The following is a 12,215-nucleotide window of genomic DNA, read 5'->3' as shown; positions in this document are numbered from 1 at the left end:
CCATATGTGAATATGTGTAAGTTTCACACATGGACATTAATCACCTTAGACACGGGTTAATGATCTCCTTAAAGGCTCTTCTGTGTATAAAAAGGCGATATAGACTTCAGTGGATGGATGCTCTCACCTCTGTTAACTGGTTGCTCCCCAAAAACATCCCTAAAGTCACGAGGAAACTTCTCTCCGCGCTTATTTGCATTCAGCGTGGCCGTCTGTCGCTCCGATTGGCTGTTCCGGCCGTCAGCTCTCCGCCCCCCAGCGTTCTCGGCCTGCGATTGGCTGCGCGGGTCGCCTGTGGCCGGGCCTGGGCGAGAGGCACGAGTTTGGCGCTGAAGTGAGTTCAGTTTCAGCGGCGGCGTTGCGGAGCCAAGCTGGTCCCCAATGCACAAGTCCCGGCGACTCGCGCGCAGCTGAGATGAAGCCGGACTCCGATTGGCTCTGATTTTTTTCTTTTCTTTTTTCTTAAAGCCATTTTCATTCAAAGCGGGTTTGCCCATTATCAACATGGCAGAGCCGTCCGTGCCAGCAGCAGTAGCCAGTGCAAAAATGGCGTCACTTATCCGGGTGCGAGCCGTGACTCTAATTTTCTTGACCGTCAGCGCTTGCTTAATCACCCCGACGAGGGGCAAAGAAGGAGGAGGAGGAGGTGGGGGAGGAGGGGGAGAGGAGACCGTCATCATCGGCCTGCGCCTGGAGGACACGGACGACATTTCCTTCATGGACAAGGGCTACCTGCGGGTCAGCGAGAGGTCCCGCGTGAAGCTGAGGGTCTACGGGCAGAACATCAACAACGAGACGTGGTCCAAGATCGCCTTCACGGAGCACGAGCGCGGCCGGGTGGTGGGCAACAACCTCGACAGCTCGTCGGGGGGCGACAACAAGAGCCAAGAGGAGACCGCGTACGGGGTGCACCCGTGCGGCATCAGGACCTCGGACATCCTCATTCTGCCCAACATCGTGCTGAACCGCAAGACCTCCGGCGTGGTGGAGATCGAGGTGAAGCCCCTGCGCAAGACCGAGAGGAGCAAAGCCTACTACCTGTGCATCGCCACCTCCACGCCGGCCGGCACGCACGACCCGTGGACGGAGAGCACGTGGATCTACCACGAAGGCGACGACACCAAAGTGATCGTGGTGGAGGAGAGGAAGTTCCTGCTGCCCTTCTGGCTGCAGGTCATCTTCATCTCCATGCTGCTGTGCCTCTCGGGCATGTTCAGCGGCTTGAACTTGGGGCTCATGGCTCTGGACCCGATGGAGCTCCAGATCGTGCAGAACTGCGGCACCGAGAAGGAAAAAAACTACGCCCGGAAGATCGAGCCGGTCAGGAGCCAAGGGAACTACCTGCTCTGCTCGCTCCTTCTGGGCAACGTCCTGGTGAACACCACCCTGACCATCCTGCTGGACGACATAGCCGGCAACGGCCTGATCGCCGTCGTCATGTCCACGATAGGCATCGTCATCTTCGGGGAGATCGTTCCGCAAGCCATATGCTCGAGGCACGGGCTGGCCGTGGGCGCCAACACCATCTTCCTGACCAAGTTCTTCATGCTGCTCACCTTCCCCGCGTCCTACCCAGTGAGCAAGCTCCTCGACTACCTGCTGGGCCAGGAGATCGGCACCGTGTACAACCGCGAGAAGCTCCTGGAGATGCTGCGGGTCACGGACCCCTACAACGACCTGGTGAAGGAGGAGCTGAACATCATCCAGGGCGCGCTCGAGCTCAGGACCAAGACGGTGGAGGACGTGATGACGCCGCTGTGCGACTGCTTCATGATCGCAGCGGACGCCACGCTCGACTTCAGCACCATGAGCGAGATCATGGAGAGCGGCTACACGCGCATCCCCGTCTTCGAGGAGGAGCGCTCCAACATCGTGGACCTGCTCTTCGTCAAGGACCTGGCCTTCGTGGACCCCGACGACTGCACGCCCCTCAAAACCATCACCAAGTTCTACAGCCACCCGCTGCACTTTGTTTTTAACGACACCAAGCTGGACGCCATGCTGGAGGAGTTCAAGAAAGGTGAGGTTCTTCTCTGGTGAAGGTTCAGCCATACAGCAGGTTTCACGCGTTTCTGTGTCCGTTTCTCTGTTAAAGATCTCAGCATAGGAAAGGCAGTGTCGTTACGCGTGTCCGTCTCCAGCGCCTTTTACGCACGGTGCGTAATGACGCTCGTTTCAGATGTAACAGCATGAGAAACCGGCTGCTCCTTACTGCACTGGGTATATCTCGGTTTTACGCACTGTATATGTGCTAATTCTAGAGGTGATGCATTCATATTAGAATTAATATCTCTCTGGAGTTTGGCGCACAGAGGAGCTGTAACCAACGTTTGTCCAGTTTGTCTTGCCCTTTTGACAGCTTTAGAATGACAAGGTCACAAGAGTCCAACGTATTTTGTATCTGCTCCTTTTTAAATAGACTGAAAATACGTGGATCATTTGTTTCCAACTCCGTGCCTTTTACGCACGGTGCGTCATGGTGCACATGTCCCATTCAGACACCAGAATGCTATTTACTGTACTGAGAAGAGCCACAGTAAGAGTGTATGTCTTTCTGGAGACTCACAGAGGAGCTGTTAACTCAGCTTTGGTGCTCAATTTTGACTCATGCAAACTTAGCCAGCAGATTTAAAGTTAGGCTACACAAGACTGACGCTGACTGACTCAATGAATGTGCTTTAGCTCAGCACTTTTACCCACTGCTGAAACTTTATTTAACAAAGCAAACAAGAGCATCAGCACATTTTCCACATGTCAAGAGTTGAGTAAAGTATTCATTCAGTCCCAAGAACACTAGTTTGTTCTGTAGCTTATTTGCCCATATTTGTTGATCTGTAGGCCCTTCAGGCGCACCAAAACACAGCCAGGCTGAACAGAACATCAGATTAAGAGCTTCAGAAATAGACATCTAGGCAAAAGTGAAGTTCTAAATTGACTTGATATTATGTGTACATCATGAATAAAATGTATTACATCACATGATCAATGATGTAAGTGGGCTCTTATAGGCCCCAGTGCAAAAGGAATGAATGACCCCCCCATACAAAAAAGTCTGGAATAAAATATGACAGTGTAATTGGCTTGTTTACTGGCTATTCTCATACCTCAAACGTTGATACGCTCAAGGCTGGCCACTCCACTCACTAGCATCAAATGTTAACCTAAATGTTTACATTAGACTTCCTATTTAAGATTTTAACATAATAGTAAGTTGCAGAGTTAGAGGTTATGCTGAATAAGATGGATTATGAGTAGTATGTAGGTATTGTCTCTTCAGTGTTGATGGAAACTGACTGGTGAGGTATGTTGTTAAGAAGTTAAATCTTTCTGTGAGTCATGGCTATGCAGTTCTCTCAGTTTCTAAACAAGGGGCACCGTCAACAACACTGAATAGTTATGCTACAGATCATAATTATTACCAAGTATTATTGCCAGCGGTAAACTGGAAGACAGAATAGTATTGATATGAAGTGTTTTATTCATGTGGAAATGAGGGATGGGGGTTTGTCACTGGGGCCCTATTAGTTGCACCACTAACTGTGTTGATGTGGAACTGATGTACATATTTGAATCAAGTAAGATTATTAGAGAGCATTGCTTATTTTGCAGTGAAGGTGCTGAAGGGCTTCAGAGCAGAAAGTGAATTTGCGAGCTTACATTTAAACTTCCAGAATCCAAGCTAAAACAGTTCGGTAGGGCTGTTTGATTCCACAGGTCTTGGAGTCTGATTCCATTAGTTGATTCTGCACAATAATCTTGATATCAAAGACCAAAACATAAAGAAAGACATTTGGCAGAAATTGAGTACAGTATGAATTAAATTTGACATTAGAAAGGAAATTTGGAAAGCTAACTGAGTAACGGGGGCTCTCCTGATTCTCCTCTGATGTATCAGCACTGCAGTGTTGTTTGAAGTATTTTTGTTATAAATGTAACATTTATAGAGGCAGTGAAAGCAGAATATCCTACACTTTTTGTGTGTGCAGGTACAGACGTGTACAATCGTGTCCAAGACTTTAGAGTCGACTCTTGAGTCTTTTTGGGATCGACTGAGCCCAAGTGGTGGGTGATTGAAGGGTGCGCTTATGGTCCCTCCCTTCACTTAGTTTAAATGTATGCGTGCTGTTGGCCGTCACCCGCAGCGTTAATGTTTACACGCCTCCCTCTCTGAATCTGAATGCATTACAGATTTGTGGGAATAGTGCAGTGTGGCTTAGGTTATCAACGGGGTCATCATGTCCAAGAGCCCCTCTCTCTCTCTCTATTTCTCTCTCTTCTTTCTCCCTTTCTTTCTCACCCTCACACTCTCTCTTTGTCTCTTTCTCTCTCTTGCGCTCTCTCTCTCTCGACTTCTCTTTCCTCTGCCACATGCACTGTTTACCCCAGTGTCTCTCTTTCTCCTGTCATCTTTCTTTTCTCTTTCTTTTTCTACTCTTTCCCTTTCCTCTCTCCTATCTCTTTCCCTCTCTTTCTCTTTCTCACTCTCTCCCTTTTCTTTCTCTCTTGCTCCCTTTTCCTTACCTCTTTCCTCCCATCTCTCTCCTATCTCACTCTCTCATCTCACCTTCTTACTTTTTTCTACTTTCTCTCTCTCTCTCTCTCTCTCTCTCTCTCTCTCTCTCTCTCTCTCTGACTCATAGTGATTTATAACTGGTTAAGATCTAAGGTGTTTGGGTTAGTGACTTTATGTGCATGTCTTTATGTGAGTACACACGTTTCTTTAAGTTAAATGATAACTGTATTTGACCCCTGACCTCCGCCTTCAGGCTTTACCACCTTCATTACAACACCTCAGCAGGATTAGATGCAGTTTCTGTAAGTGACTGCTTAGTAGTTTAGCCTGCTTTGACTATGATTGGCTGAAATAGTTGAGTAGGTACTAGAGCCGAAGTACGTATATCTACAATAGAATGTTTTGTAACAAAAGAGTATATATGTACTCTTTACATTGTGTGTAAATTTAATGATCCATGGACCAAAAGAAACGGCCCAAAATGACTTGCAAAAAATTCTGGTTCCATTGACTTACATTAAAAGTAAAGTAGGTTTTTTCTTTTTCTGTAAAGTTATCATTTTGAAGATACGAGGTTTTCTTCCGACAGCGATATATATATATATATATATATACACACACACATATAGAGGCTATAGTCTAGGCTAAAACACTCCTTACACCCAGTGTGATTCTGCTGTAGGCAGAATAGGCACATATGTAATTGTATTTGTTTTAGTGACATCACAAGATCGTGAATTCAAAACAGGCTGTTTTGCAGCTTTGTTTACATAATTCGGTAACTACAATAAAAAACTAATAGGTTCACTCTTAAACATCCTAAATGGTTAATGGGTTAGATGTACACCAATCAGGTATAACATTATGACTACCTCTTTGTTTCTACGCTCATTGTCCATTTTATCACTCCAGCAGCACTGCTGAATCTGATCCACTCAGACCAGCACAACACACACTAACACACCACCACCGCATCAGTGTTACTGCAGTGCTGAGAATGATCCACCACCCAACTAGTACCTGCTCTGTGAGGGTCCAGGGGGGCCTGACCACTGAAGAACAGGGTAAAAGAGGGCTAACAAAGTATGCAGAGAAACAAATGGACTACAGTCTGTAATTGTAGAACTACAAAGTGCACCTATACAGTAAGTGGAGCTGATAAAATGGACAATAAACGTAGAAACAAGGAGGTGGTCATAATGTAATGCCTGATCAGTGTATAGTTCTAGGAAAAATCTGTAATTGGATGGAAACTTTCTTCAATTTTTGCAAAGGAACAATAAAGGAAATAATAGTGGATCTTATGTGAAATGACTCCATAGAACCTTTTTTGGCACCTTTAACAGTAGAAGTTATTTAGTTATATTTAGAGAGTGAGGAATAGACCTGCATACCCTTAAGGTGTAAGGGGTCAAATCAGTTTAATTAAACTTTAAGACTGTGACATACAGTTATCATAAAAAATAAACTTATGTTGCACTGCATTGTAGAAAAGTTACACTATATATATGCAGGAGTTTATAGACACCTACTCATCCAGAGTTTCGTCTGTAATCAAGGGTATTAAAAGGGATTTTGTCGCCTTTTGCTACAGTAACAGCCTGTACTCTTCTGAGTAGGCTTTACACTAGATGTTGGAGCATTGCTGTGAGTATTTGATTGCATTCAGCCACGAGAGCATTAGTGTGGTCAGGTACTGATGTTGGATCACTTCAGCTCCTATCAAAATTACTGAATGGAGCTCCATCACTCCAGAGAACACAGTTCCACTGCTACGCAGCCCAATGCTTCGGGGGCTTTATATCCCTCTAGCTTGGCATGGTGCATGGTGATCTTAGGTTCCTGTACAGCTGCTCCAGAGAGTCCCATTCTATTGTCAGTGCTTTTCTATGGAGATTATACAAGCTGTGCGAACACCTGAGTCAGCAATCAGTGTACCTTAAAGAAGCTGATTTCACTAATTAGAAGGGGTGTCTATGCAGTACATCTCAATCCATTCAATATTTAAGCAATAGAACGCAAGAGTTTGTACGCGACAGTGGATAACATCATGGCTGTGATTCGGTTGCAGACACAAGCTGAAGGCGATTACAGTGGATCATCACAGCCATGATACCATTGATTAGTGAACGAGCACGGGGTGACCAAAAGACTTTTTGGACACTACATTAAGAAGCAATGCTTCATAAAAAAGTCACGGACATTTGTGTGATGCATCTGTTGTGCTGACAAATCAAACACGTGCCCTATGAACTGTTATACTGGCTGTAATTAAGATGTTTGCACACAAAGTTAAGAGAAACAATAAACATCGTCATATACAGAGGTGTCAGCTAAGTATTTGAATGGTTAACCTGCCAATGTTTTTGTCACAAGCTCATAATTCACCAGCATGCTATTTAGCTGTTTGTCGTAGATAAGTATCCTGTAATAAAATTCTTCCCCACGTCTGTTTTGCTAGTGACTGTTCAAGTGTTGCTCCTTGCAAAAAAGCCAAGCTGTCAGCTACGGTATATATATATATATATATATATATATATATATATATATATATATATATATATATATATATATATATATATGGCAATAAAACACTGCCAGTGGAGGCGTTTTAAGACCCACCAAAGATAGAGATACAGATCATGATTAGATATTATGCTTCACAGATGCAGCGATTTTTACTGTCGGAGGACGGCAAGCTAGAAAAAACCCAACATCAGCACAGTGAGGTAGAACATAAGGGTGAACAAGCAAAACACATTAACTAGCTCACTGGCTGTCAGACATTAGTTGTGTTGTGCCTCCAAAAGTTTAAATCCGTCTATGAAGCTACTTAATGTGAAGTGTGCATTGATGATTCACAAATGTGTTGCTATTTTTGTTAGTGAAGTTGACATCGCATTACATTTGTATTTAAAATTCACATAAAGTTACCTCTGCTGTCTGGGTTTGTGTGTTCTCACTCTAAAGGCCATCGGACGCTGGTCGCACTTCGTCAGGTCCGAAAATTCGAAACCATTGTTTTTAATGGAGGTACACACGCCGGCATGGCGCATCAGTGCATGCCGGCGCTCCATGACTCCGAGCACTGTTCAGCTTCTCAGCACGTCACAGCGCACCATGCAGCATTTTGCCATAACTAGATTAAATTAAAGCCATATTGAGACCAGAGAAAGCCACAGTAGATTACGTGTCTTGACCTTGACACAGAGCAAGGCAGTCAGCCTTTTAGATAAACAGACAGATACTAATAGTAAGTTACCTCAGCTAACATTACTATCCTAGTTTTTTTCAGCTCATATCTTTCAGCTCAAAAACAGCGAATTTGTCAAGCTGAACAATTTATTTTATTCAGTTTATATGAGTACAGTATAAATATTAAGTTTAACCTGGTGTTTTTGGGCTCTCCCTGCTGGCATTCTATAGCAGCTCTGCTACGTGACACCGTGCAATGTTGCGCTGCATGACAGCACGTCTGGCCTTATTTTTCTAGTATTAATTAAGCCACCATTTGCATTATGGCATGCATTGGAATTTGTAGTCTACATCATCTACAACAAAATTTGCAGTGTACTATATAGCCACTATATATATATATAGTGGCTATATGGTAACTAAATACCATAGAAATTTCGAACAACGCTACACAATGGCTGACACAAAATATAGAGCACTATTTCTGTGATATGAAGTGATTCAGAATGCAACAACTGTTATTGTGGAAAAGAAAACGTGCTGATATCCTAAAAACAACGCAGGTAAAATGGTTCTCAAACAGTCCGATTGTGCTGTCAGAACTAATGCTGCGTTTAACTTGGCTCATGTGTTGGAAGTTGGAGCTTGGAATTGCATCATTTCCGACCCCTGCATTCAAGCTACAATTTGGGAAAAACATGAAATCAAGTGTCGTTAGCAACACTAGCCACATTAACATGCTAACATTAACGAGCGAGTGATAACTGGGTGTTGACTGGTCTAAAGCAAATCCCATTTAAAAATAGAGAAGCAGTTCTTTATTTTTACTGATGGTGTGAGCTGGCGTGTTGATTTGACGTCACACACTGAGCTCATAGTTGAGAACACCATCCTAACTTTCCAAGTGGGAATTCCCAGATGAGGGTGCATTTCCTTTGATTTTTCCTAGTCGAAGGTGGGAAATTCCAAGTTTCGAGCGTCAGTTGGATGCAGCATGACTTTTGTATAACATTATGTCACAAAGTATGTCTTTCATACATTCAGGCAGACCAAAATGTTCTATGGGTTTTATGCATGTGTATAATAGAGCTTGGTGTCATGGACCTCCTGCAGTTGTTAGAAAATGCTTTACTTGCTTATATATGTAGTTTTCATGTTTTGTCTATAGAGGTCTGAGACAAAACATTACATTGCTCCAGGCTTAGCCTTGAGAATGAGCTTTGGGTTGTGAATTGCTTGTGACTTAGTGACTAGGACATGGGGCCATTACAAGAATGTTAGAAACCTGTTTGTGTGTGTGTGTGTGTGTGTGTGTGTGTGTGTGTGTGTGTGTGTGTGCGTGCCCTTTTTTTGTAATTTTGGCCTGTCACCAGAAAGAACTCGCCATTGGCTGTCTGTATTCTAATGACTGATTAAGAGGGTGGGGGTCAAAGTTTCACGTCATGGTGGCTGTGGTCAGCGCACACACACACTCGGTTCAAAGTGCTTTGTATGGTAAGTCACTGTTAATTAATCTATCGCCTCTTGCAGAGCAACGCGGCACTCCAGAGCGGGAACAAAACACCACTTCCCACCAAGCACGCTCCTTAAAGAAGTGAAATCTGTTTCCACTCTGGTGTAGCTTTCTCAGTTAAAACCATAGCTCAGCCAAACTTATAGAAATTCACAAAAGGAGAAAATCAGTTTCCCTCTTACCCCAAACGTGGCCAGTCAGCCAAAACGTGTTTGGTGACTGAAGTTTGTTTCTTTAGTTTTGCACTGGAGCTGCGAGGCTAATGTTGCTAACAAGTAATGGAAGCTTAGGGGAAGCTTATAACCACTAGCTAGCCTTGTGCAAACCATATGCCTAAATCATCACACACTTCCCTCAAACTGTGTCTGTTCTCAAGTAGACTTGCTAACATGCTTTCTGTACTGTTTATCTACAGATGTGGACAAAAGTACAGACAAAATTCAAGGTTCATGATGGCTGCTACTGTTTTTAGCTACGCTATGTACTTTTGTCTGTTTTTATAGATAACAGTGTGTTATGTAATGGCAGAAACCACATAAGCAAGTCTATTTGAGATTACCGAACAGCAGGGTAAGTGTAGACAGGCAGTTTGCATGATGCTGTTGGCTATAAGCTTCCATTACTTGTTAGCTACATTAGCCTCATAGCTCCAGTGCAAACTTAAAAAAGTGAATTCCAGACACTGAACATGTCTTAACTGCTACATTTGGGGTAACCTGGATTTTCGGTTGAGCCATCATCATTTTGTCAGTCTTTTTTTTCAGTGGTTGGAAATGAAACCAACATGGGCCACTAAGCCAAAAAGCAGGAGTGAAAACATTTAGTCTGAAGGGAAAAAAAAAGGTCATACTGTACAAGGCACTGACCCAAAAGAGAGTCCCCCGCGACTTCATAAGGCAGACTCCAAATTCTTGGAACTACACTAATTGTTCCTTTATGAGTGTAACAGTGAGTTTGTCATACAGGAAATGACCACCTAGCAGCAGGTTGTGCATTTAATTAGTAAGTCGGAGTTTACGTTTTGGACCTGGCCCAAGGCTATGCTATGCAGTCAAGCATAACTTGACAAGAACTATTCCACTGACTCTGTTCACTGCTTTGTGAATGAAAGTAACTTTTCTCACCTCAAAACAATGAGTCAGTATTGCTACGGACACTATTAGGGGAACAGCCTTGTGGCTGACAGTGATGCTGTTTTAGAGCAAACAGTAGCAGCTTCATATTCACTGGCAGTGTTTCATTGCCACTGCAATATCAAAACCTTTGTGCCTGTCAGTTTTCATTTTATTGCAATTTTATTGAAAGTGCCTGCTGCCATTTACATCATATAAACAACAGTGCAAAAGTCAGAGACCAGCCTTTATTTATTTTATTTCCAAATGGTCAATTTATTCAATCTTTCAGGAGATATTTCTGGCATGATTAAATAATCCACTTGCATAATGATCAAAATCAAAGCCAAAGTAAAATAAGGGAAAAAAATGGATTTTCCAAACATGATAAAAGATACAGAGAGAATGGGACTCCTAAAAGCCACGCTAGACGTGGTAGACCATCAGGACTGTACAATACTGTATATTACCGCACAGTACTGTATATTAAACTAATATGTTTGAAATGAGTACTTCAGGATGGACTTAGCGGGCTGAATATCATGGACATATTTGAGTTCATGTTAAGGTTTCTTTGTGTTTGGAAATTAAGCAAAAGTAGAACCTTTCACATCTATTGTTTGTGTCTGCCTTTCTTCATATTTTAGTTCTAGAGGTCATCACTCACTTTCAGCTGCACCAAGCCATACAGAAGAAAGGTACGCTTGCACATATGGATTTTTCCTGATGTTTGTGATGGGAGAGGGCTTTAAACTTTCTTTACCTCTAGTCTATGGATTGATGTCTTCTCCTGAACCTAGTGACCTTTCACAGTAATTTGGTTCACTTCCAATATTGTTATCAGTGATTTGTGCAGGCTGCTTTGTGTGAATTTGTGCCAGGTGAGATGATTTGTTATCACCTCAAACTGGCTAATGAACTTCAGAGGTTCATTCCAGTAGGCTCCCCCTCCCCATCACATTTTCCTTTGGCCTGCAGAGTCGGTTTGTGCTCTCTGCTTGCTCATCAGTTTCTCCCTGATATTCTCTCAAGTGGGGTCAAGTTCAGTGTAACTCTTGGTTGGTAGGTCAAACGCTAACTTGAGGATTTAATGATGGCAATTTTGGTAACTCTTTACTGTAGGGCAGTATTCATACAGCTACATGAGACCTACATGAGCTCATCATGACAACTGACTCACACCTACATAAAGGATTATTCCAATTGCTGTTGTCTGTCATAAAGGCTGCTTTTGTCAATTTTGACATCAAGTTGGTGTAACACTTGACATTGATTTTTTTCTGACAATGGGTTGTGACACTTCCTTTAGGGTGAAATGGCAGCATGTTATAACAAGTGACTTTGTAGGTTTGTGTATATCATATTGACATAATGCTGATGACGTTACATAGCTCAAATCTTATAAATAGCAAAATAAAACCTCACCTTAAAGCCACAGAAAGTGCTCACTTTTGTTCAACCAGCCCCACATGGCAAGCTCTGTAGTATAATCAGCTTTGTCACATTGACATATACTCATGCATGTAATTTCACGCAAAATACATGCATGAGTCTTGCACAACAGAGATGCCAAGTAATCACTTGTGAACCTGTCCACTACTGAGGAGAATGTTCAGTTCCATCTTCCTGTTAAATAATTAAGTAACGCTGAAATTAATAACTAACTCATCTTGTTTGGAGGGGAACATCACTAATTCTGTAACCTTAGCTAACATGGCACTGGGTGATGGGGGTAGTGTGGGAGGCCACAGTGCTCTCTTTGAACCTCTGGCCATGGATGGCTGTAGTGGATGACCAAGGATGGCCATCACTTCATGACTAGACAACTGTGCCACTTGGGAGCCCTCAGAAGCTGCTTTTGGTGTTCTTCTTTAGAGTACAT

The 12,215-nt window shown here is 43.3% G+C and overlaps 1 protein-coding gene across 3 annotated transcripts in view; it reads left to right on the top strand.

Moving 5' to 3' along the window:
* The first annotated feature begins 481 nt into the window (after nucleotides 1-481).
* Nucleotides 482-12,215, top strand: part of cnnm2b (cyclin and CBS domain divalent metal cation transport mediator 2b) — a 53,818-nt gene continuing 42,084 nt past the window's right edge. For 2 of the 3 annotated variants that reach the window (XM_036562358.1, XM_036562361.1), the window contains exon 1: nucleotides 482-2,020. In XM_036562358.1, coding sequence (XP_036418251.1) covers nucleotides 505-2,020 — 1,516 coding nt within the window. In that variant the 5' untranslated portion in view covers nucleotides 482-504. The remainder of the gene's footprint in view (nucleotides 2,021-12,215) is intronic. The other variant, XM_036562360.1, reaches the window with a different exon arrangement.

The sequence above is a fragment of the Colossoma macropomum genome, unplaced genomic scaffold (genome assembly GCF_904425465.1).
Source record: "Colossoma macropomum unplaced genomic scaffold, Colossoma_macropomum, whole genome shotgun sequence".
Classification (NCBI taxonomy): domain Eukaryota; kingdom Metazoa; phylum Chordata; class Actinopteri; order Characiformes; family Serrasalmidae; genus Colossoma; species Colossoma macropomum.
This window is presented reverse-complemented; position numbering and strand designations above follow the sequence as displayed.